The 27,608-nt window shown below is 46.4% G+C and overlaps 1 protein-coding gene across 3 annotated transcripts in view; it reads right to left on the bottom strand.

Moving 5' to 3' along the window:
- Positions 1–27,608, bottom strand: part of LOC126547037 (uncharacterized) — a 199,023-nt gene that overhangs the window by 106,384 nt on the left and 65,031 nt on the right. For all 3 annotated transcript variants that reach the window (XM_050194864.3, XM_055062941.2, XM_055062942.2), the window contains one exon: positions 12,839–13,659. In XM_050194864.3, coding sequence (XP_050050821.2) covers positions 12,839–13,659 — 821 coding nt within the window. The remainder of the gene's footprint in view (positions 1–12,838; positions 13,660–27,608) is intronic.

Here is a 27,608-nt window from a genome sequence, read left to right as displayed (position 1 = left end):
TATTTAGCCCCTATCGAAATGTCGATGCCATGGCCGAGGCTTTATCCCGCACTCTCAGGCTTAGCAGCACAATGCCAAAGCCACTATGGTGGGTGAATTTACACAAGCCACTTTACTACTCCAAATACAGCATAATTTAGTGAACCAACTTTATAAACACCCCGACCATTTAACTCAAATTTTTATATCCTTCATGTTACCATAATGGAAAGTAGCTCTCTAGGCATTTTGCAATTCTACAATAGTTCATTGTTAAATAAACATCAGAGGCTAAAATTGAGATTCTTACAATAATCATAATATTATTACAGCCCAAACAACAGTGGCACCAGTCAGAAGAATACGATCTGACGTGTAGAAGTGGAATCGGTCTTGACAGCCATCTTGTTTATGCGGCGCTGTCTCTCTTGTAATACAAATGTTGTAAATATTATAAATACATCTTTATATGCGACTTCTGCAACGTAACAAATTGGTGGAGGTGCTGGGTACCCATAAGAAACAATGGAGCTCCACAGTGGTCATCCCCTCGGACTGGACGATATGACGGACGAAACAGGACCCGACATGGCGCGGCCCACATCAACACCTACAAGCCAGATGGTTGCGCTGGCTCAGCGGCGGGATCCAGGAACGTTCTGCAGCACAGACCTCCTCAACGTGGAAGACTGGATCGCCACGTATGAGCATATAAGTGCCCACAACAAATGGGATCCGACGATTATGGTGGCTAACTTCGTCTTCTACCTACAAGGTACTGCGAAGGTGTGGCATGACAACTACGAGGAAGAGCCTAATGACTGGGACATAAGCAAACAGAAGCTGAGGGACTCATTCGGCCATCCCCCTGGGCGGAAGAGCACCACTAAGAAAGAACTAGCGACCCGCGCCTAGATGTCCACAGAATCATACGTCTCTTACATCCAGGACACGCTGGCTCTGTGCCGTAAGGCCGACAGCGATATGGCTGAGTAAGACAAGGTTGGACATGTACTGGAGGGAATTACTGATGATGCTGTCAACCTGCTCCTGTGCGAAAATTGTGAAACAGTACAGTACATCACAAAAGAGTGTTAATGCTTTAAGCAGGCCAAGAGTGCCCACATTGCACCGGCGTTTGCACATCTACCGAACACGGCTGCAACATGCTCTTGCGACGACAGTCTAGCAGTGCCACGACCATCATCATCAGATGACCTGACATAGATAGTGCGGCAAGAACGTGGAGCCATGGCTCTTGCAGCCCTTTTTCCCGCCCCAGTGAGCCGAACAACTTGCCTACAGCACCATTTGTGCAGGCAATAGTCCACGAAGAACTAGCTAATCTTGGAGTTTATTCTGTATGCGCCGTTGCCGCTTCACAGCTGTCTCATGCTCCAGGTCCATCAACTGGTTCGTAGTATCCTGCATGCTACCAAAATCCAGCCGAGTGGTGAACCGCAGATGATCGGCCAATCTGTTTTGCCAGCCGGCGTATTGGTCACGTTGCTCGCCATTTTAGCAACCATACTGTACCCTCCCCACTGCAACCACCATTCATCAGTTATCGCCCCGAACAGAGCGAGCGTCATTACCAGCTCTCATTGGCACTGCAACAGCCAAACAATGACGCTCGTGCTCCTTGGAACAGTCCCTCGTCATTCATATGTCACTAGTCCCGTTTGCCACCAGCTCGTCGACCATAGTTCCTTTCGCCCCAGGCTCGTCGCCCACCATCCCCGACGCCTGTTTTCGGAAAACTAAGGATGCAGCCCCCGGAGGTGATGGTGCATTGACGACTCGACCACAAAACCCTCTGATCACTTTGCCGACCACACAGAATTTGATGGACGGCTTAGTCGATGGCGTCAGTGTCCCAGCACTCACTGACACTGGCGTGCATGTATCTATTATGAGTGTCCAATAGCGCCAGCACCTGAACAAAGTTCGCATCCTCCGCGTGGCATCCTAACGCATCCTCCGCGTGGCCGACGGAGGAACGCCTACCGTGCTTGGTATGTGCACCACTCACATTGGCATAGTGGGGCGCCTAATGACTGTTTTGTTTGCCATTTTGGAACAATGCCCTTATGATGTTATACTTGGCTTAGACTTTTTATCGTCCCATTCAGCCCTCTTTGATTGCATGTCAAGTGTCATTTAGCTTGAACTGCCCCATGGCTGCTATAGTCCACCAGTCACACAACCATGGTTATGCTCTCTTGAAGACGTCCGCCCGGCACCTCAAGCCACTACGTACTTGCCATTTGTTGGGCATGTTGGTAAACTGACTTGGAAAACTTATTTAGCACCAGCGAACAAGGACAGAAGGGTGACGACACCACAATAGCACATTGTGGTGTTGTCTCCCTTCTGTATTTGTTCGCTGGCGCTAAATATGCTTTCCACTACGTATGTCACTCTACTGTCGTTCCCATCCGTTACTGACGGCATCTATGTACTATGTGCCACCACTGACAGGCTGCTTCAAAGAAACTTGGCTGTTCCCATGCTTTACTCAGTGTTATTGGCAATCAGACTTCTCTCCATAATTTTAACTTCTCAACTCAAATTCTTCCCAGTCATTTCCTTGGGCGATATCTCGCCTGTGAACGATTGCAAGATATTGGCTCTTGACGCCGAAATTCTGTCGCCCTCTACAGGAACCTCCAATTCACTGACTCTCACAGATGAACTTGGCAAGATGATTGCACTTGATTTTCTTCCGGCACAAGCTGCTGACCTATGCCGTCTCCTGCAAACTTACTGCGACATTTTTTACCTTGACGGCCACCCTTTAGGCCAGACATCGGTGGTCACCCATCGTATTTACACCGCAGACGCCAATCCAATACGCCGCTTACCATAGCGTGTTTCACATGCTGAACAACAAGTGATACCATGAGAAGTCGATAAGATGTTAACTAAAGGCCTTATCAATCCATCTCCCAGTCCGTGGGCGTTCCCCAGTCCGTGGGCGTTCCAAGAAAAAGGATGGCAGTTGGTGCTTTTGTACGGATTACAGGCACCTCAACAAAATCACACGCAAGGATGTCTACCCCTAGCCGCGTATTGACGATGCTTAGACTGCTTGCACGGAGCCAAGTACTCTTCATTTATAGAACTCCGATCAGCCAAGTACTTTTCATTTATAGAACTCCGATCAGGCTATTGGCAAACTCGGTAGATGACATGGACCATGAGAAAACTGCCTTCGTAGCACCAGATGGCCTCTACCAATTCAAGGTTATGCCGTTCGGCCTTTGTAGTACCCCGGCAACCTTCGAAAGAATGATGGACTCCTTATTTCGCGGCTATAACTGGTCCACACGTCTGTGTTATCTAGACAATGTCATAGTCTTTTCACCAACGTTCATGCGTCATGTAACGCGTCTATCGGTTATTCTTGCTGTCTTCCGACGCGCCGGCCTGCAATTGAACTCGTCCAAGTGCCCCTCTGGATGTCATCAAATTACCGTTTTTGGCCATCTCATCAGTGCCGCTGGCATTCAACCCGACCCTGAGAAGATTCACGCTGTCCAGGACTTTCCTGTTCCATCTTCTGCCACAGACGTAAGAAGCTTTGTTGGGCTATGCTCGTATTTCCGTCATTTTATCAAGAATTTCGCCAAAACCATTCGCCCACTCTCAAACTTACTTAACAAGGATGTTGCTTTCACATGGGGCCTTGCCTCTAAATAAAAGCCTTCTTCGGCCTTTTACACTTGCTCACTACTCCCCATTACGATCCATCTGCTGCCACTGAACTTCCCACGGACGCCAGTGGCCATGGAACTGGGGCTGTACTTGTTCAATGGCAGCATAATGCAGAGCACATAATTGCCTACGCCAGCCGCCTCCTGTCACCTGCCGAGAGGAATTTTTCAATTACCGAACGTGAGTGCCTCGCGTTAGTTTGGGCAGTTGCCGAATTCCACCGCTACTTGTACGGCCATACATTTTCCGTGGTTACCAATCACCATGCCTTGTGCTGGCTCTCCTCACTTAAAGACCCCACTGGACGATTGGGTATGTAGGTGCTACAGCTCCAAGAATATTCCTTTCCTGTTTTATACAACTCAGGTCATTTGCACATGGACACCGACTACCTCTCCCGTCATCCTGTCAACCAGCCTGAATATGATGCACATAACACCGACTCTTGCGTCCTGTCCATTTCCGATCTGCACAACATCCACACTGAACAATGGTGTGATGACTCCTTACATGACGTGTTCTCATCGATAATCTCAATTCTATACATTTAGAGCCCATGCTGCATATGTCTGTGCTCCACAACGACGCCCTCTACCGTCGAAGCTTACGCAATGAAGGACCAGAATTTTTACTCGTTGTACCACGCCATCTCCAGACATGAGTTCTTGAGCAGTTGCATGACGCCCCTACTGCAGGCCACCTCGGCGTTTCACGTACTTACGACGGTGTATGGTACCACTTCTACTGGCCAGGCCGGTACCGCTCTGTGCATCGCTACGTTGCAGCCTGTGTGCTCTGTCAGCGCCACAGAAAGCCTGACGTGCTGCCACTGGGTACCTTCACCCCCATCAATGTGCCCTCAGAACCATTCTTTAGCATTGGTCTCGATTTTCTCGGCCCTTTTCATACGCCGAAATCTGGCAATTAGTGGGTCGCTGTTGCGACTGATTACGTGACCCAATATGCAATCACACAAGCTTTGCACACAAGCTGTGCAAATAACGTGGCAGATTTCCTTTTACATGTCATCCTCCATCACGGCGCAACATGGCAGCTCCTCATTGATAGCAGCCGCACCTTCTTGTCCATAGTAAATTGAAGACCTATTTCACTCTTGATCTGCCGAGCACAAATTTTCCACCGCCTACCACCCACAGACAAACGGACTGGCTCAATCGCACGTCGAAATGCTGTCTATGTACGTTTATGTTGACCACAGTGATTGGGACAGCACGTTACCCTTCGTGACCTTAACCTACAATTCATCCCATCACGACTACTGGCTTTTCACCCTTTTACTTTCTGTTCAGCTGCCACGCTTCTTTGTCCTTTGCCACACTGCTTCCTTCCTCAACGAACACTCCAACTGAATAGGCTCAAAACGTCATCACCTGGGCTCACACGGCATGCCAGATTGCCAGCTCTCGGCTGACTGAGTCTCAGGCCACGGAGAAGATCCAGTACGACAGCTGACATCAGGGCATTCAATTTCCTCCTGGATTTGTTGTCCTGCTATGGACACCATGTCGCCACGTCAGCATGTCTGAAAAGCTGCTGCCGTGCTACATAGGGCCCTACACGATACTGCGTCAGCTTGGCGATGTCAACTACGAGATCACTCCGCTGGACTAGCATGTCCCCACAGACGTCGTGCATGTGTCCCGGCTGAAGCTTTACTTTGCCGCAAGTTCACATCCCTTATAGTTAGTGAAGAGACAGCGCCTTTAGGGGCGGGGGTTATGTTACGGCGTAATCAGGAGTGGTGCCAGTAGGAAGGGGACTTCACATTTAGAAATGGAATCAGTCTTGACAGCCATCTTGTTTATGCATCATTGTCTCTCTTTTAAATATTGTAAGCACATCTTTATATGTGACTTCTGTAACGTAACAATAGATATTTTATTTAACAACAATTTTAACCCTATGTGGTGCACCATTTGGTCACCAATAGCCTCCCTGCTTTTGGAGAGAAAGCTTGTCAGTCTTGCAAATTAGTAGGTTATTAGTAGTGGTGTGCAAATATTCAAAACTTAAAATATTCGGAAGACACTTTTACTATTCGAAATATGCGAAGCATATCTTAACTACTGCAGTGAAGCATACTTGCTCTACAGTGAAGTTCATCATAAGTAATAAGGAGCACTGTAAAGGGGCCCTTGGTGGTGCTTATGGCTATCCGATACTATCAAAAATATTTAAAAATTTAATTATGGGGTTTTACGTGCCAAAACCACTTTCTGATTATGAGGCACGCCATAGTGGAGGACTCCGGAAATTTCGACCACCCGGGGTTCTTTAACGTGCACCTAGCATTTCGCCCCCATCGAAATGCAGCCGCCGTGGCCGGTATTCGATCCCGCGACCTCGTGCTCAGCAGCCCAACACCATAGCCACTGAGCAACCACGGCAGGTACCGATAATATGAGTTACAGTAACAACACAGTGCTGCCCCTTCTTGCATCTGGAGAACACCAGCCACCAGGTGACCCTGGCTAAGTGTCTAAAAATGCAGTTTCTAAACTAAAAATTGGACCAGCAATGAGCTTGGCACTGTTTTTTAGACCCTCGTTCTAAATTAGTTGAGTACCACCAGGATGCTTCGATGGCAAACTAGATTTAAAACCTGGCTTTAGAAGAAGCAAGGAAAGTTTCAAGGTCAAGGAACCCAGTTGTGTCCTTAACAATGAAAGCTTCTGAAGAGGCTCCTACCACGTCAGCACTGTCGCACAGTAGCAACCAGTAGCAATTTTCACTTGCTTCTGGCAGCAATTTTCATTGCCACAAGCATAGGTCGAAAGGTATGTGCTTGATTGAGATTCTTGTGCGCATACGTGGGAGGCCTCAGTGTGCTGCTCTCATAGTTCTTGTTTGTGCATGGCTAAATGGCGGCTACAAAGCAAGCAGCTATATGATCAGCTATTAGTGAACTAAAATATTGGGGAGTGCGCCATCTGCAGCATCAATGAACAAAAGGTGAGGGGGGCCTCTGTCGCGATGACGTGGCGCCTGTCCTCAGTGAGCATGCTTCGTCACATTCACTCTCCCATACGAGCCTTTTTGTGTTGTGTGAGCTAGTCCAGTCTCGCTTGGCAGTATTTTGTTTTATTGTCAGTTCTCGTGTCACTAAGAGAAAGTACTAGAAGAAAGGAGGTTAACCAAAGGGCCCGATTTTTATTAAGCATATCATGAGAAGCCAACAAACAAAGATACCAAGGAAAACATGGGGGAAATTACTTGTACTTACTAATTGGATTAAATAAATTATAAATTAAAGGCAATGAAAGTGGATGAAAAAACAACTTGCTGCAGGTGGGGAACGATACCACGTCTTTGCATTATGCGTATGATGCTCTAACCAATTCAGCTACCGCGGTGCGGTTTCCCCATCCACTTTCTAGGGCATTTATGCATTACTACTAGAACTAACCTTGGGAGTGTTAGCGAACACCACCACTCACAAACCTTGGTGGCGGATGTGGAACATCCTTTCTGCCGCAGGCGTCACGAGTATATGACCTGTTAGATATGGGGCTGTTTCGTGAGCCCCCTTCGAGTTCCCCAGACCACATCAAATCGCACCACAGCTAATTGAGAAGCGCAGAGACGCGCACGGGCGAACAAGTTGAGGGCCCCCACTTCGTACGCCGCCGGTTGGGCTATTCAATGCTTGACTCTTCCAGAAAGCGAGGGGATAGTCCGGCATTGTTGCAAGTAAATTGGGTCCCGAAGCCAGACGGCTGTAATGCACCGTGACAAGACGGCTGTAATGCACCGTGACAACAAGACGGCTGTGATGTACCGGGAAGGCCTGGCAGCGTCTCACCGGCCGCCATTAAAGAGAGCATTGCACCACAGCAAGGCAAGACCGCGGGGAGCCGCCGGGTGTGACACCACCGCACGGGTGCCTACCATTGGCCGAAGGTGGCGTCATCTGAGCGGGCTCTCCCATTGGCCGAACATGACACGCCTTCCAGAGATTGAAGGGCGCAAAAGACGCAGACCGAGATTCCAGAGCATTCCCAGATTCATCTCTCTCGAACTTCTTGCGACAGGCCGCAGCGTCCGAGTTGCTGCCGGCCCGTAATGACTGTACGACTGTTCATTGACGTCTCACTGTATATAAAGTAAAATAAACCTCCCAAGTTTTCATCGCGAAGTCCTCCTCAACTCCTACAACAGGCGGCAGCGGTGGGATTTCCTCCCTCAACTCCTACAACTGGCGCTAGCGGTGTGATCGCCTCCAACTCCTACAGACCTTACTAGATGAAGGCAACTGGTCAATAAACCTGCACATGAAGGCAACAATGTTGCCGGATTCGAAACCCTCATTATGTAAGAATGAGAAGAAAGGAGGTTAACCGAAGGGCCCGATTTTTATTAAGCATATCATGAGAAGCCAACAAATGAAGACACCAAGGAAAACATAGGGGAAATCCGGCAACATTGATGTCTTCAGGTAGCATGTGCGGGTTTATTGGCTAGCTGCCTTCACCAAGTAAGGTCACGCACTCATGACGCCTGCGGCAGAAAGGATGTTCCACATGCGCCGCCAAGGTGCGAGTGGTGGTGCTGGCTAACCCTCCCAAGGTTATTTCTAACAGCAACAGATAAATACCCAAGAAAACGGATTAGGAAACCGCACCGCGGTAGCTCAATTGGTTAGAGCACATGTAATGCGAAGACATGGGATCGTTCCCCACCTGCGGCAAGTTGTTTTTTCATCCACTTTCATTGCCTTTTATTTATAATTTCTTCAATTCAATTAGTAAGTACAAGGAATTTTCCCTATGTTTTCCTTGGTGTCTGTTTGTTGGCTTCTCATGAAATAAAAGAAAATACTGTAGTACAGCAGAATGCCAATAAAATAACAAAAAGGTGGTGGGAAAGGTAATTCATGACCTGCTTTGCACTGGGGTTGCAACTGTGGCTGCCCCGAGGTGTTCAGGTGAAGAAGCCCTCTAAATATTTCATGCTGCAGAAGAGTGCGATTGTTGCAAAGGAATCGTCATCTGTGAATGCCAGTTTGAGGCTGGATTTGTACAGCGTGCATTCTAGACAAAGATCGACAATGAGGTTGTCGAGAATACCTGTCCTCAGCCGATTTTCACGTATGACGCCAATTCAACTGGTCCGGATGCTCTGAAGTACTTGCTGACAAAGAAGGGAAAAAAAACAATTTGCGACCAGGTACTTTCCATGTCGAAATGAAAGTGACCAAGTTCTGTTCAAAACGAAGCACCTAATAAGTGTAGCGTTGACGTGGACAGCCTCACCAACGAGAATGTGGAACCAAATAATGCAGAACGCATTTTGGAGACTCAAAGTTCCCTTATCTTGGTCAGAAATTGCTATCCTGGACATTGAATGCACATTTGCGTATGCAATTAGCAGTGTGCAATCCCGTCAGTAATGAAGTGTGATTGAAGTAAAAAGGAGGAACAAGAGTTCTGCAACTGCAAAAGTATGTTCGAGGGTGGAAAGGTGACAACACAGGGTGTTGTGGATATACTAATCGACAGTATGAGCAGGCTGTTCTGTGCCCTGGAAAGGCTGTAGAGCCTTAAGTTGACAACCATGCTTCATTCAATACAAAATTACTTGGAAATCCTTCATTGGTTTCAAACTATATAATTTTGCAATGTTTTTTTAGCACAAATATTTTCATGAAAGCATCTATAAATCTGTCAGGCACAATTGAAATGTACATATGCTGCACAAATTGCACAGCTCCACATAACATGCCAAGTATCACATTCGTTTCTAGTCGCATGTGTTCTAGTATGACATGGAGCTTATTTACAATGAGGGCAAATGCAATAAGGAGATTAAAACCAAGTTGTTAACAGGTATTCCAATACATCTTTCTGTTTGAAGCTAGTTTTCTACAAATTCTAGTTTAGCACTAACTTCATTAGGTTGAGCTATGTTTCTTATGCTAACTTTAACAATGCTCCAGTTTTTTTTTCTAATTGGCTGCTGCAGATACTCATTGCTTGACCTTTGCCGCAAGTTTCGCGAATATATCTGTACAAACGCTGTTCGTGTTGCTAATTTTCAAAATTTTCAATTATTGAGGCACTGCCATGCATTTTTACATAAAATATTTCAAGCATACTTTACAACCCATATTTTCCCATCTGGCTAGTGTATCTTGCTACGTGCGCGAAGCAAGAGCTGCAAATAAACAAAATTTTGCAAGACACCTTATTTACGAAGTACCAAGCAAATCCATATATAGTAGAATAAGCTCGGAAGAACACATCTGCATCCACCAGGCAAATGTTCCTTTATATGGTCTTTAAATAATGCACAAAGTGTGCTAACACGCAAGTTGTGTGTCCCTGACTATGTATTTCGAGCACGCCTGCCGCAGACAATGCCGCTTCATGGCATCATCGCGGAGTTCCGCTCACGCACGGAACACCTTTCAGTATTCTAGTGCACTATAATCCAGCTGGCCACCCTGATCCGGTTAGCATGTTAGCTTGGCTTGACTGTAGAGAAGACGCACTTTTAATTTTTATCTTCCAGATGGTGCAGCAGGTACTAAAATCCCGTCGGGACCTACACAAAGTCTGCAAAGCACATTCTGAAAATCGTGTGCGTGCTGCATACATATCGTCATGGCGCAGTAGTAAAACTATCATCTCGGCATTACTTTACGGCAGCAGTGAAATTTCGTTATATTGAAATTCTATATTAAAAACGATGTCCTACAGACAAGTTAAGAAAAGTTAAATACTTCGTTATATTGAGGTTTAACTATACCTCTGTCTTGTGGAAGTTATTACGTAGGGCAGACTGGTAGGTGCATCAATGACCTGGCCCAATAACACACCACCTCACTAAGTAAACAAGGGATACGTGCATCTGTCCATGCACTGGAAAAGCTGCAAGTGCATGCCGTTATTTGATCAATTAAAGATAAAGGCAGAAATAGGGACACTGATGGTACATGAACTTTTCTAAGCTTTTTTTTCATCACATTGAGGAGTGGCAATTGCACGTCTGACACATCTGTCACCTTGAGAAAGGGTAAAAACAGGTTGCTGGAAAGGTTAAATTGACAAGGGCCTTAGTTCTGATAAAGAACCAGCTAAGTCTTCTTTTGATCACCCGTGCTGGCTTTTGTCTTCACACATGTGCAGACCATGAACTGTCCTTTTACTTCCCAACATACATCAGTTGTTCGCGAGTGCTTGTGCTGTTTCCTGTCATGTCCATGTTTCGTTATGTGCTCTTTTATTTATTTAAACTTAAATCTAGTGTTCTCAGCTTTCTGCAAGCCATTTAAAGGGACACTAAAGCGAAACAATAAATCAGTTTAGACTAATGAAGCATTGTTTGAGAACCCTGCAGGCAGTCATTTAAAAAAAATTGTTTGATTATTAGATGAGAAAATGAAGGTTCAAGTATCAGTATTTGAATTTCACGCCAAAACCCCAGCACCGGTATGTCAGCGTGAGGTCAGGGATTCCAAAGTATGTTTTCGCATTTGAGCCGCATTGGCTGAATAAAGAATCCTGAAACTTGCCATGTTTAATATTTGGTTCCTTTAGAACACAATGCAGTCTATCTGTACCACTATATATATTTAGTAGGCCCTAGAAGGTGCCATCAAAATCCAAGACGTCACAGCCCCCAGGTGCAGGAACTTAAGTAGGCGTCGCCACCCGTATTTCGTTCTTGCACTTTTTCTGGCTTACCAAACGTCTTATCGTTGTAAGAGTGGTGTTTTTGGTGTTGTAGAACGGTAATTTACTGATGCAGAAGAAATCATTTTTCACTTTAGTGTCCTTAATGTATGCAATGTTGTGGGCATCAAGGTGCCTTCTCGTACCTCGTCCCCCCGCTCGCGTGTTATGCTTAGCTTGATCTCCGGGAACCGCCGCCGTAACAGCAACATGGTGGACACGGCTAGCATGCCGAAGCTAATTTCCCCACACAAACTGTGCTTCTCTCTCCCCAGTTCGAATCTCCATGCGAGCAAGTGTCACCGGGACGCGCCCTGATTGGCCTCCTAAGTGGCCGTCCCCGGGCGCCCTCTCCACCCGAGCTCTCTTCCAATGAGCACTTTATCGCCACGACAGATGCTCACAGGCCCACAACATGTTCGCTACATGGGGCCTTTGCTCCCGTAACTCCTCGTTCTCACGCTTCGTGGACCGCTTACCAGTTAGCCCAAGCGCTGTGTGGGCGTGTACTCGATCGGCCTTGCGGTGCCTTTGCCCGTAAGCGCTGTGACTGTAGCTCTGTGCTGTATCTTGGGCGAATAAACCCGCGTTTGTTGGCTATCTGACTCTGGAGCCTTCTCTGCGCCGTGTCGGAAAGTCGACGAACCCTGCCGTAGCGCCTTTGTGCATTGCAGAGTGGAGGAGCGTCGTGACCTTCCTGACCGTTGCTCGTAGGGTGAGCCTTGTGCAAATCCATCTCCAGAATGTGTAATGAAAAATGGCTGACATGTTTCATCAACCACAAAAATCACCAGCTGCATATCACAATCAGTATACAAAATTTTGCTAAGTTGTAGAATTAAGGTTTTCATAAGAGAGACAGGACAACGTTTCAGTGACAGAGTCATGCGCTACCAAAACAATGTGAAAATTGGGTATGATGGCCACTTGGCAGTTCACTGCAACGAGTGCTTATAGGCTCCTTTTTCAGATATAAAGTTCTCAAAGAAGGTAGAGTCCAAGCCACAAGAAAAGGTCACGAGAGGCCATGCCGCATGCACACTCTTGGCTCACGTATCAAACATATCTTGAACCCAGCGGCTATTGCAAGGTGATGCTTGCGCGGTCTGTAGCTGGCTGCTTGACCACTCTAGAGGAATACGTCTCAAATTGTACTATCGAAAGAAGTATATAACACATCAATCTTGCCCACTTTAGGTGCCGTTTACACAGTTGTAAACTTGATACCAAGTTTCTTTCGCTATCTTGCAATTTTCAACTATTTTTATTAAAATATGGACGGTCTAAATGAAAATCTGCTTCTCAGAGTCACAAGATTCTTGTTTCCTTTAGAGTGCAACAAGCCTCATCAGAATCAATGCAGTGGTTGCCAAGAAAAATAATTTCTCCATCCCCATGTATAAAGCTAGGAGCCTCCTCCGTTAAAAGCACAAAAATTTTAAACTCACCCACTCCAGCTTGTTCATGAGTACTTCCAAACGAACAGAGGCATCCGTGCCTTTCCTTTGGATGTAGAAGTGGTGTGCATTATATATTTGCGACACATATACAACATAGTGTTTGTTCACTTCCAGTTTGTCTGGTTGGGGATATGGGTTGTTGGACATAATAAGTGGGGGGCTTGTTACCCGTCCAATTGTAGGCTTTGAAGAAGTCAATGCTTCCACAATTATTTTATCCAGTTCATCAGAATCGGTGCTTTCAGCTGTTTCTGCATATTTGGCCATTTCCGAATTTTTATATACATCAATACCATACATTTCCCAGAGAGTACTGGTTAGTGGAACCCTTCTTGTCTCCTGGGCTGTTTCAGTCACTTGGGCTGTGTTGGTCGCTTGGGCTGTGTCAGTTGCCCAGGCTGTGCCAGTTGCCCAGGCTGTGCCAGTTGCTTGGGCTGCATCGGTTGCTTGGGCTGCATCGGTTGCTTGGGCTGCATCGGTTGCTTGGGCTGTGTTGGTCGCCCAGGCTGTGTCGGTCGCCCAGGCTGTGTCGGTCGCCCAGGCTGTGCCGGTTGCTAGGGTGGCTTCAGTTTCCCGAGCTGTGTCGGTTGCCCGGGCTGCATCGGTTGCTTGGACTGTGTCAGTCACTCGGGCCGTTTCCGTAGTTCGGGCAGTTTCAGTAGCTTGGGTGGCTTCAGTTAGCCGAGCAGGAGTATCTTCAGATACTTCTGCAGTTCTGGTAGCTCCAGCAGTTTTGATTGATCCAGCTGCTTCAGCCTTAAAAGATGCCACTTGCTCACTGGACCATGCAGACTGTAGCAAAAACTGCCCTGTGAAAAAGCATAGAAATAGTAATACTTTCCACAAATTGCCCTGCAATGGTGTTGGCAGCTTGCCTAAAAACTAAAAAACTAAAGGCAAGTTATTTCATTATCATACGAGGACTGGCAGAATCTCAATAGAGAATGTGAACAAATAAATTTTTTAGTACAAGAACGCTGCGAGATAAACTGTCAGTAGACAAGGTTCAACAAGGGCAATGCATTGAACAACATGATTTTATAATGCAGTTGCCAATAGTAGTGAAACAGCACACAGACTATTTGGATCAATGTTAGACCATATCGTATCAAGTTCTATGACACTAGCATTAGCTTTGGTATTATTCGGTAACATAAAGCAACCACCCAATTGTGGGAGGCTTGTGTTCCTTCTTAGTGAGGACTCCATCTTTTCTCAACATTCTGTGATAAAAACATCAAATTATGTACGCATTACAATTCCCCAACCTCAAAGACAGTACTTTCTGTGCATTGCAGGGAGGGTTCTTAATTCTCTACATATACTTTTAGAAATCTTTAGTCTCATTTTGCCAATTGATTTCATGACGCTGCAGTATTGCCAAAAAATTAGCAATGTAAAAATTTTCAAATTTCAAGTTATAAATTGAATAATAATTGGACAAACACCTTCATTTACCTTTTTAATACTTCGTATATAAATTCAAAATACAGTAGAATCTCACTGATACGATCTTGACAGGAACCGGAAAATAAAATATATCATGTGAAACTCGGATTATCCGAAGCAAGCTTCAAAAAGTTGTGGGGATACTCGACTATCACGCACCCCCTGGTGTTATTTTCCTAGCATGGCTCTCACGTCTTCGATAATCCAGCTTCTCCGTGTAGCTAAGCACTGGCGGCGGTCGGTGTGGTTGCACCATATTACAAGAGACAGCGCGAGTGTTGCACTGCTAACACCACCTAACGGCGAGATTACTCGGGCAAAAAAGTGAGTAGGCTTTTTCTCTTTGGCTTGGGGTCTGTGAGCTACGTAGATCTTTCGCGCGTTCGCCCACAGTTCGCGGGATTGCCCTGTGAGAGGCTTAGGAGCACAATATTGGAATGGACGAACACGATCGTTCGAACCCGCCACCATTTGTGCGACCGTACATGCAAACGATTAGGTGTTGGTGTCCAGAATGGGGGCGAACATGTTCACTTGCTATTCAGTCACGTGGAGTCTGACGTCCTGAATCTGTTGTGCGTCCATTGGCATGTTCTGAACGTAGCAATTCAGCTAACAGGCATTACACTAATAAAAGGTGCAATAAATGCCCTTTTGATTGTTTGCACTACTGTGTTGTCGTTTCTTTGACCCAAGAGCACCTGCGAGATCCTGCTAAGTATGAAAATAGATGTACTCGGTGACAAACTCAATAGCGTAGGTTCATGTGGTGTTAAGTGATAATGCTCCGCATAACATGTTATGCGAAGCAGCATCACTCAACCCGACGTGAACCACACCCAACACAATTTTATTCAGCAACGTTGAAATAGCTTGTCAGCTTGCACTGAACTTTCTTCTTCTTATAGACCTCAAAAAATTATTCTGCTGCTGAAGCTGCTGTTTCCACCCTCAACTGAGCAGTGGCGCACCACCAGTTGGTGTGGCCGGACTGCCATAACAGCATTATACCACCAGTAGTGCACCGCATGAGTTTTTACTCCAGTGTGACTTGGACTTAAATTATTCTTGGGTCATTGGAATGTTATTTAAGCTAGTACACTAGAATATAAAGCTATGAGCTTTAGAAAAACCAGTAAAAGCCCACTTCTGCAGTCATATTGTTATGGGAAGGAAGAAGCGTGCGTCTATTCATAGATGGCTTTTAATGGCTGAGCCAACAAGCATAGAGCAGCGACAAAACTAAACTCTTCTTCATCTCCAAGACCACCATCAGCATCCTCTTCTTCCCACATTACCGACTGTGACATCACCCCCGTCGGAAAAATCACCTTATTGGTGCGGCTCATCGGTCTGAGAAGGGTAAGGTTTGAGACGGCTGACGTGGATGATGCCAGAGAGAGGTGAAGGCACTGTGGCATCCAGCAGAGACACTTCATATGTGACAGGAGTCACCTGGCGAAGGATGCGGTAAGGGCCACAGTATCGCGAGAGGAATTTCTCCGAAAGACCAACCCGCCGAGTTGGATACCAAACTAGCACAAGAGCACCTGGTTCGTAGTCTACGTCGTGATGGCGCTGGTCGTAACGGCACTTCTGGTGTGTCTGTGAAGCAGAAAGACGAATGCGGGCAATCTGGCATGCTTGGGTCACTATGGCTATGACATCCCGAGTGTACTCTGTTGGCAAGCCGAGTGTAGTCGAAAGGAGAGTCTCAAAAGGCAAAGTCGGCTCACGGCCAAAGAGGAGATAGAAGGGTGAATAGCCAACTGTGTCGTGGCGCGAGGAATTGTAGACGTACGTAACAAATGGTAGAGCAGTGTCCCAGTCACGATGATCGGAGGAAACATACATTGCTAGCATGTCAGTTAATGTGAGGCTCAGGCGTTCAGTAAGACCGTTAGTTTGAGGATGGTAAGCGGTAGTAAGTTTGTGTTTAGTAGCACATGATCGAAGGAGGTCGACTTTGGCATGAAAGTATTTTCCGCGATCGGTGAGAAGTTGATGAGGTGCACCGTGGTGTAAGATAACGTTGTGAAGCAAGAAATCAGCGACGTCTGCAGTGCAGCTGGTCGGTAGGGCCCTAGTAATGGCATAGGGAGTTGTATAATCCGTAGCGACGGCAATCCACCTATTTCCGTCATTTGATATAGGGAATGGTTCGGGAAGATCAACGCCAACGGGAAAAAAAGGGTCGGTCGGTATATCCAAAGGCTGCAGCAGACCAGCAGGAGGCACAGCTGATCTTTTCCGGCGTTGACACAACTCGCACGCAGCAACATAGTGCCGGACGGAGCGGTTGAGACGGGACCAGAAAAACCGTCGCCGAATTCGGTCATAGGTCAGCCTGACGCCAAGGTGTCCAGCGGTGGGAACATCGTGCAGTTGCACTACAATCTGTCGAAGATGAGACGGAATGACGGTTAGGAGCTCGGGCCCGTCGAAGTGCATGTTGCGGCGATACAGGATGCCATTTTGTAGCACAAACATGTGATGGGATGGGTCAGACGGATCAGAGAGCAGGCGTTCGATAATGGGCCGTAACGATTCATCGCGTCGTTGTTCAGCGCCAATGTCTTGCAAGCCAGAGAGTGAAAGAACGCAGATCGCTGCGACATCCACTAAACCGTCTGGTACATCGACGGGATGACAAGACAGGCAGTCGGCGTCCTGATGTAGACGACCCGACTTATAGACCACAGTGTATGTCTTTTCCTGCAGCCGTAGGGCCCAGCGACCGAGGCGTCCTGCGGGATCCTTGAGAGAGGAAAGCCAACAAAGGGCATGGTGATCGGCTGTAACTGTAAATGGTCGACCATATATGTAGGGTCAGAACTTGCCCACCACCCAAATGAGGGCGAGACACTCATGCTCAGTAATCGAGTAATTGCGCTCAGCGGGAGAGGGGAGGCGGCTGGCGTAGGCAATTACGCGATTGTGCCCACATTGGCATTGAGCTAAAACTGCGCCGATGCCGTAGCCACTGGCGTCAGTGTGGATTTCTGTCGGAGCAGAGGCGTCAAAATGGGCGAGAACAGGAGGTGTGGTGAGCAGCAAGATGAGCTGCGAGAAAGCAGACGCTTGTTCAGAGCCCCAACAGAAAGGAACGTCTTTCTTCAGAAGGTCAGTCAGGGGACGGGCAACATGGGCGAAATTTTCCACAAACCTGCGGGAGTAAGAGCAAAGGCCAATAAAGCTGCGAACATCTTTGGCACAAGTTGGTACGGGGAAATTCTGCACAGCATGAACTTTAGCGGGGTCGGGGCGAATGCCTGACGAATCGACGAGATGTCCGAGCATGGTTATTTGGCAGTGACCGAAGTGGCACTTGGACGAGTTGAGCTGCAAGCCAGCGGTGCGAAAAACAAAGAACAGATGAAAGTCTTTTAAGATGAGTCGCAAAAGTTGAAGAGAATACGATGACGTCATCCAAGTAGCACAAACAGATGAACCACTTCAAACCACGCAAGAGCATGTCCATCATCTGTTCAAAGGTCGCCGGGGCATTACACAAGCCAAGAGGCATTACCCGGAACTGATATAGGCCGTCTGGTGTGACAAATGCGGTCTTTTCCCGGTCCATTCCATCCACGGCAATTTGCCAATATCTAGAGCGAAGGTCTATAGATGAAAAATGAGTGGCACCATGGAGACAATCCAGAGCATCATCAATGCGGGGAAGTGGATATACATCTTTCTTGATGACCGTGTTTAGATGACAATAGTCAATGCAGAATCGCCAGCTGTTATCCTTTTTGACGAGAACACCAGGGGAAGCCCACAGGCTGAAAGAGTGTTCAATAATCCCTTTGGCAAGCATCTTGTCAACCTCACCCTGGATAACTTGTCGCTGAGAGGGCAACACCCAGTATGGGTGTCGGCGAACAGGTGCTGCATGGCCAGTATTTATACGATGCTTCACGACCATAGTTTGATACAAAGGGCGATTGTTCAGGTAAAAAATGTTGGAGTAGGACTCGAAGAGGCCATGGAGCTCTACGGCTTGTTGGGTTGCGAGGTCCGGTGCAATCATCTTTGTAAAATCGTCAGTCGGGGCAGATGCAGAAGGCGCAGAATGGGCATTGGTCGAAGGCGACGCAACAGATAGAGCGGAAATGTGGCACTCATGCAACAGTGACAACGTGGCAAGAGACATGCCTCAAGGAAGTACTTGTGGGCACTGTCCAAAATTTAGGATGGGAAGACATGTCTGATAGTTGGCAATAGAAACAATGGTGTCTGGGAAGGAGACATTGTGGGAAAGCAGGACCGAAGTCGCGGGAGTAAGGACATAGTCTCCATCAGGTACAGGTGGGCAGGCTAAAACAGGGATGCCGGTTGCTGCTAGAGATGGCAGGCAAATAAAATCCGCACACAAAGCTGAGTTGGAGCTTGAGCAGGAAAGTCAATGGGAACAGGTAGGGGTAGGTCAAGTTGTACAACACTGGCTGAACAGTCAATCAGAGCAGAATGGGCGGCCAAAATGTCGAGCCCGAGGATCACATTGGGAGGGCAATGTTCGAGCACACTAAACAAAACGGACGTGTGGCGACCAGCAACACTGACACGAGCAGCACACATTCCAAGCACAGCCAGAGTTCCACCGTCGGCGACCTGGAGCAGTCAAGTCGGAGCAGGAGTAAGTACTTCCTTCAAGCGCGTTCGAAGCTCCGCACTCATGATGGAAATTTGGGCTCCAGTGTCGATGAGTGCTGTAACGGGCAAACCATCCACGTCCACGTCCAGAAGGTTCCGATCAGTAGGCAGGGTCAGCAGAGGAATTTCAGGCCGGGGTTCTAGAGCAGCATCACCTCCAGGAGCTGCCCCAGTTTCCTGTCGGAGAGCAGCGACGGTAAGCTGGGGATGGAGGGCGACGCAGCTAAGGCGAATGGGAGCGGCGACTATGTAGTGATGGCGAGCAACTAGCCGCGGTGGCTCGAGCGTTGTCAGGTGCGTCTTCAACCTCAGTGGAGAGTGATGGCGGGCGAGGATTCAGTGGGGAGCGGCGGTAGGCGGGAAAGCTTGGTCGAGAGTGGGCTGGCCAGGAACTTCGACAGCGGCGAGAGATGTGGCCCACACGTCCACACTAAAAGCAGATGGGTCTATCGTCATGTGTGTGCCACACAGCCGGGTTGCAATAGCTCGGATATGGACCGTATTGGCTCCGGTGAACAGGGGCAGACGCAGCAGACATAGCAAAGTCAGGACGGCTGGTGAAGCAGATGGACGGAAGACCCACATTGGCAAGTTCTCGGCGAATGACCGACTGGATAACACACACAAGCAGCCGGGAATTGTCAAAGCACTGCGTCACTGGCGTGGCAGGAGGCGCTGCTTCCATTTCTCGCCGAAAGATACGTACAACGTTCTCGCAGGAAATGGGCTCATGCGATGGACAAATGTCTTCACACGTCGATGAAGCTGCGGTATTGGGCAAACTGTTGAACTATGTGGCGACTCTTCGCGTCTTAAAAGCGGCGACATTCGTTAATGATCTCATTGACCGTTGTTATGTTCTTGTAAACAAGCAGGTTAAACACATCGTCCACGATGCCTTTTAAAACGTGGCTGACCTTGTCTGCCTCTGCCATATTGTTATCCACTTTGCGGCAAAGAGCGAGGACATCCTGGATATACGCCACGTAAGATTCAGTGGACGTCTGTGCACGGGTCCCAAGGTGGTCCTTCGCAGCACGTTGGCAGCCGACAGGCTTGCCGAACAAATCTCTAAGCTTCTGTTTGCACTGGTCCCAACTTGTAATCTCTTCTTCGTGTGTTTCGAACCGGACTCGCGCGGTTTTCTTGAGGTAGAATATTATATTAGCCAGCATAAGCGTGTTATCCCACCTGTTGTGTGCGCTGACCTGTTTGTAGTTCCGCAACCAGTCATCGACGTTAACATTGTCAATCCCGGAAAACATGCCAGGGGTGCGAGGCTGGGCCAGGATGACCGTCAGTGGCGACGACGGGGTCGTGGTTGAACTTTCTCCTTCGGATGACATAGCGGCCAGGTTATGTCCACTGCGGAGCTCCGTCTTGCGCAAGTGATTACCCAGCACATCCACCAATGATGTTACGGGAAGGAAGAAGCGTGCGTCTATTCACAGATGGCTTTTAACCCTTTCGCTGTCGGACCTTTCTGGCCGTGACGCACCCCCAGTGTCGGCTTGGTTTCAGGGAACGGGCATAACAGGGAATGAACATAGCAATTTATTTTTGATTATGATTGGTATACAAATAAGATAGTCAATGCAATATGCACATTTAAGTGTTCTGCAGCTGTTGTTAGTCAACATCATCATCATCATCAGCCTGACTATAAAATTTGTTCAACATCCGAATCTGACGATGCGGAACCCTCTTCCTCGCATACGATTCTGTCCGAGTCCGAATCCGAGCTCGGCTCGTATTCTGAATCGGAATTTAGCCACCGCTCCAATGAGCAGACGAAGTAACCGCGCGCAGGGAGGATGCGCTTTCAGTCGCCCGCACAACGGAGATAAATGGGACGTTGCGTGATCAAGAAGACAGAGGGAGATGGAAAAAGGCTAAACAAAGTTCGAAGGGCTTTACGTTTACTGCTGCAAGTTGGAAGCGAGGGTGCGGCGAGAGAGCGAAAGCAGCAATCGAGTCACTCTTTTCGGAGAGGCAACGGCACGTGCGCCTGAACTTGACGCGCCGTAGCAGGCACACCAACAGAAGAAAAACAAAAACCTTCAAACCAGCGGAGAGGGCAGAACAACCCTTGAACCCATAACCACACGCGCGCGACGCATGATCCAGCGAACGCGGAGCCACCGCGCCACTCAGCAAAGAGAAAGTGGGGAGTGGCAGTCGCACCGTACTCTTCAATACAGGGATTAACATAGGTCGAGGCGAATATACGAACTTGTAGAAAGAGTCAACAGATGGCGTGGCCAGTTTAGGAGCGCCAGCTTTGCGCTCAGGCGGGAAATTTTGAACGCACGATAGAGAACGTACCGGTACGTCAGTGACACTGTGGGGGGGAAGCGCGATGACGTACCGGTACGTCCGTGACAGCGAAAGGGTTAATGGCTGAGCCAACAAGCGTAGAGCAGCGACAAAACTAAACTCTTCTTCGTCGTCTCCAAGGCCACCATCAGCATCCTCTTCTTCCCACATTACCGACTATGACAATATTATCTAATTTCAGGTGAAAACGCAATCACAATAACCGTATGAAAATACACTGCTCGAGCCTATGAGATGCTGGCTGGGAAAAGCAAAAAAAAAAAACTTATTCCCAAAAACATATGCAGAATCGTATCAATGAGATTCTACCATAATCTAAGCCACCAAGTAGCTAAGCCTGGCATTATGGCCTTTTGAGGTCCACAATGGATCTCAGAAGTTGTTCAAAGATGATGTTAACCCTTAACTGCACGAATGTCTTATTTGCTTGTGAAAAATTTACACAGGCCTTTGTTTAGGTCAGATATGTCGAAACAAACCTGACTTTTTGAAAGAAACACTTGGTTGCGATCTTATGAGCCATATTGGTCACGTACCATATATGCACCATGCAGTTACAATTTTATGACCATGAACAATAACATTTCTATTGCAGAAAATTACCAAAAAATATCAGCACCATTCACAACACTTGAAACACTGCTTTTAATGGAATGTATTCTTTACACCTCCAGCTGGTGCTACAAGTATATCTAAAACCTGATGAGGTCATCATTGACTGACCAACCGACAGACTCAAAATTTAAACCACATCACTTAGTTTTTATGTAAATTTCTGCTTTGAAATCAATTGAACTTCTGGGGTTTTACGTGCCGCAACCATGATTCGATTATGAAACATGCCCTAGTGGGGGACTCCATATTAATTTTGACCAACAGGGTACCTTTAACATGCCCCCAATTTATGGGCCAGGGGCGGATCGGCATTTCATCCCCATCGAAATATGGCCACCGCAGCTGGTATTTGATCCTGGAACCTCGTGCTTAACAAATTTTTGCTTTGCATCTTGCTTAGGAGCATCACGCAAGCTGAAAGAAAATCTTGTTCCTCTTCCTCCAAAAGTCATTTGTTGTTATTAGCTCTTGGAACATGACAGGCCATGCTATCTTCATCCCAAACATTGCTGGCATTTTTTTTCTGACCTATTTATCACTACACATAGTGCTAAGAATGAGTAAAGATCAGAAAAACATTATATATTTCGCCAACAAATTTGTTCTTGTGTGAGAACACAAACCTTGGCTCTCTTTCACAAAACAACCATAAACTGCATGCTGTACCACACATACAGCAATTAATGCTTGCCTCACAGAACTACCCGAAGGTCTTTCTAAATAAAAACAGCATAGCCTGTTGACTTTGAAATGGCATGCTCTTTCAAGCTTGCACTACTTCAAGAGGGGTAGCACAGTGCCTTCGGATTCCAATGTCACGTGTGGCAATATTTCTTCCCGACCGCAATGACCTCCATGATGTAATAGACACTGAACCAAAACTCTTCCATGGAAATAAAATTAAGTTTTGTCCTTACTAGGTTGAGAGCATGGGATAACATATCTTATATATGGGAAGTTCATATTGTGCATGTAATGAAGTGCTAGACTTCATTATTACAGTTTGTCATGTTAATAAAGGTGGTGGCCTTTTCTTGAAGCTGTCCTCGTGACAGATGGTCTGAGAAAAATGCCTACACTCCGCAGTGGTGCAAATTGTATGCGCCAACTACATCACATCAGTGAGCTGTGCTCTTTCCAGGAGCTCCCTCTGCGTGGTGGCCAAGTTAATAAAATCAAAGCCCCATGTAAACAGTACAATATGTATACCTCAACCTCGCAACAGCATCAGCTGAAAATATCCTTTTTAACCCTTTCAAATGCCACTTTATCCTGTTGTTCGAAAACTTACTTTCACCACTTATTTTTCTGAAGGGGGGGGGGCTTCAGAATCATAGAAAGCGTAAAGCTGCAGAAAAGATTAAGAATTTTTAATTCTTTAGCGAGTTTGGTCAAGTTTACAGATTGTGGACTCCGCACGAAACCTCACTATAGCAACATTAAATATGAGAACATCAACTAGTCGTGTTTTAAAAAGCTTGAAAAGTTCTTATGCAGCCACTCGAAAATTATACCTGGTGCATGACATTGTGAAAAGCAATGAAAAGAGAACCCGCAACATAAAACGTACTGACACCGAGTAAAAAACACCAAACAGTCTACCTTCTCACTCATCTTGCTAAAACATTTTGCACACATTCAAAATTGAAGCACAATTGCAATCTTAAAGAGTTTCAAGATATATGCGACACATTTTAAACATGATTGTTTTCATCAGTGCTTTTGCTGTTGCACTATCTTGGTGCACACGATTGTGTACATAGCGTCTGAAAGGGTTAAGGAGGTGTATTGTCTGCAGTACAAAACCCCAACCTTCCAGGACAACATGGATGTGCAAGACATCCAATGTCCTCTTGTGCCTGCTAGGAAACAGGTCCTGTTTTGCTAGCCTCCACCAAAAGTGACTGCTAGACCCTTAGTGCATGTGACCACGTCACTTTGTCTGAACGTAAAGTGAAAATGAACTTTTTGTTGTGAGAACAGCATTTTCTTACCAAATGTTTACAATTACAAACTAAGCTTCTGCGCATGAAAGAGCTAAAGAAAAAACAATTTATTTCTGGTGTTAAAGTCACTATATACCAGGTTTTCTTTCATGTGAATACAATTTTTAAAAATCCCCTGTGGCATATAGCACAAATCTACCCACTGCATTCATAATGGTAACAGCACAACCAAAACGACAGACGGGGTGAAAGAACACAGGATGAGCGCTGCCCTGTGTTCTGCAAAAGATTGCGTTTCATTGTGTTGCGTTATTCCAAGAGGCGGACATTACTTACACTAGAAAACAAAGTGCGTAATTGACAAATGACAAAATTTTACTGACCAACATTTTAAGTAATTACTTTAGCGCAAATATTGCAATACAGATAACTTCTGTTAATAAGATCCTGACTGGACAGGTGAAACTGGTCAAATTATCCAGCAGTCAAATCAAACAACAAGCAGAAAAAACACCAAAACACGTTGATTCACTTGGCAGTATTTACCTTTAAAGGTAGCTTTGCCACAATACAGATATGCATCGAAGCATACTAAATGGGAAAGCTGTTACTGTTACGGGACATAGCACATGTTCCTTAATTTACACACGTACATGCGCAGTCTCCAGTCACAGTACGAGCACAGAGACGCCTAATAAGTTTGCTGGCAAGCTTTCAAATTTTTAGACCCCCACTCTATCGTTGGCTTTAATTGTCCTGTAGACTTTCCAAGCTTTTTGATCATACCACCTTCCTTTTCACTGACTTTCCAAAAACACAGACAGTTTTTCCCTGCTTTTCGGTGCGTGGCGCATGCACACACGTAAAATTAGGAAACGCGTACTAGGCCCCGTTAACGGTCTCATATACGAGACACGCATGGCGGGCGAAACAAGGGCTCGTATCGCCACAGCAACGTCAGAAACAGCTTTGAATGTCTGCCAGTATGCATATTAGGCATCTAGGTGCTCTTACTGTGGATAGAGATGGCACATGCGCGCCTGTATAATTAAGAAACGCGTACTATGTTCCGTGACAGCAGCCTCTTTCCATTCATGATATGCTTCACCGCATAACACCACTGTATTGGGGCGAAGCTGACCAATCAAGTTCGAATCACCCGGCAAAGGCCAATTTTGAGATGTTAATGATGGAAGTTGGGACCCATAAAATACATGGGCGCAAGGCAGAACCTTTGTTGCAGATTGAATAGACCGAAAAATTGCATTAATGGTTAATTACCTACTGCATACGTATGGAAGCCAATGATTTCACAAAGCACATCTACTTGGAACGAATCTTTCGAAACTAGCACCAGTGCGTTGCCAAACTAGAGGTAAAAATGCACTGCTCTTCCACTTGCCTCTTCTTAGCAAAATGCTTTTATGCATTTAGCCTCAAAAATTACCAAGGCGTTTGGTCGCTAACTTTTGGAATACGTCTTGAAACTGGTGCCATCCTCAGAATTTGCTCCAAGTGGGTATGACTTTCGGAGTGAGCAGCGACAATAATTGCTACATGTGCCATAATGTTATTAGTCTAAAAGTTAATTAGCAAAACTTTTTTACTTAGCCAAATCATTTCAATTTCTTATGTAAATAAAGTCCGCCTCTGTGAGTAACGCAGCCCTAGAAGTAGAATTGATAGGTGCCACAGCATAAGAAGCCAACAAACACTGACACCAAGGACGACATAGGGGAAATTACTCCTGCTTAATAAATGGAATAAAGAAACGATAAATTAATGGAGATGAAAGTGGATGAAAAAACTTGCCGCAGGTGAGGAACCATCCCACAACCTTCGCATTTCACGTACGATGCTCCACCAATTGAGCTACTGTGGCACCATTTCCCCATCCACTTTCTGGGGTAGTTATATTTCCTAGTAGAACCCTGGGAGTGTTAGCCAGCGCCATCACTGACAGACCTTGGCGGCGGATGTGGAACATCCTTTCTGTCGCAGGCGTCACGAGAACGTGATCTTTTTAGGTGAAGGCAACCGATCAATAAACCCACACATGCTACCTGAAGGCATCAATGTAGCCGGATTCGAGACTCTCGCTATGTAATAAACAAGAAGAAAAGGGCCTCTCGGTTAACCCCATTCTTCTCGTAGATGCCACAGGTGTTTCCTAAAATTCTGTTAAAAATAAAAATAAAAACTGTACATTCATACACCTGTATAACAAAGCTCTCAGGAGCTCCAAATTTTTCATGACACAAATCCCTTTGCTGTAAAGGATGTGCACCGTACACTCACAATAGAGCATACTAAGCCCGTTCAATGAAAGAAAACTTTTATTTAACATGAATTCAAAACAGAATTAGTGAAGAAAGTCACCAATTTCTCTGTCAAAGGCAGCCATCTCCTCCCTTGCCATCAAAACTCTGTGTTCATTTACAAGATACTGATTACTGCTGCATTCTTTTGATGTTCGCATCCTTGTCGCCCTAGAGATGGCTTTGAAGGCGTCCATTATGATTACAACATCACATTGTCATCAACTGCAATGTATTCATCAGCCGTTGCTCCCGCTGATGCGCTACAGCAAGCAGCGTACAAGTCGAGCGATTCCTTTGGCACTGCAGCAAATAAATCTGATAGTCTATACTTCTGCAGCAGATATTTCTGGCATTGGCACATTTGTCAAGCACTGCCATTAGCACTAGCGCCGATTAGTGGCAGCTTCGCTATGCATCATCTATTGTAAAGCAACGAATAAGCCGCCAGGGACACCATATTTCTTCGCTGTAAAGGCAAATTTGTTGTACTGGTCTTCCTTCTAGAGGTGTTCACAATATGTATGAAAGGTAGGAATTCGGCTGGGACCTAATGAATCATTTGTTATACAGGTCAATTCTCTGTAGAGGCATTTGACTGCAATTCACTGCTAGAGAAGGCAGATTCCGAATTAATATTGTTGCGCTACAAGCGGTTATGAGACATGTCGCGAAGGAAGACGGAGACGAGCATCTGGGCTTTGCATGAGCTGGTTACCATCGTGGTCTCTGGGTGCGCTGCTCTTGTAAATACAGTGTAAATAGTCTCTTTTGTGTGTGCTTTTCTGCACGTAACATTTTAGTGGAGGTTTGTAATCCCTGTCCTCACCACAGAACTCCACAGCAGTCGCTACATCGATCTCGCTACAACGTCACCCAGAGATGAGACCCCACCATCATCAGCTGCGACTCATCGGACTGCTCCAGTCGTAATGTTTACCCACGCTTGTGACCCTGGTCTGTTCTCTGGCTTGGACAGCACCGACGTCGAAGAGTGGGTCAACCTCTATGAACTTGTCAGCATTAAGAACAAGTGGGATCCAACATCATGCTCGCTAATGTCGTTTTTTACCTGGCTGGCACCCTTGACTTGTGGTACCGAACCCACGAAGATGAATTAAAAAGCTGGGACATTTCCAAAGAAAAACTAAGTGACCTGTTCGACAACCCTTTTGGGCACACAGTCGCAGCAAAAAAAGGCACTTGCAATGCGTGCTCAGAATCCCACAGAGCCCTACGTCTCATACATACAAGACATTTTCGCTCTTTGCCACAAAGCTGACAAGATGTTTGACACAGACAAAGTGGCCCATATATTAAAGGGTATCCTAGATGATGCCTTCAACTTGCTGGTTTTCGGCAACGTTTCAACTATTGACACCGCTATCAAAGAATGTCACCACTTCAAAAAAGCTAACAACCATCGTATCACGCCCC

The sequence above is a fragment of the Dermacentor andersoni genome, chromosome 1, assembly GCF_023375885.2.
Source record: "Dermacentor andersoni chromosome 1, qqDerAnde1_hic_scaffold, whole genome shotgun sequence".
NCBI classification, from domain to species: Eukaryota; Metazoa; Arthropoda; class Arachnida; order Ixodida; family Ixodidae; genus Dermacentor; species Dermacentor andersoni.
Note: the sequence above shows the minus strand (reverse complement) of the source record. Positions and strands in the feature narration are given on the sequence as shown.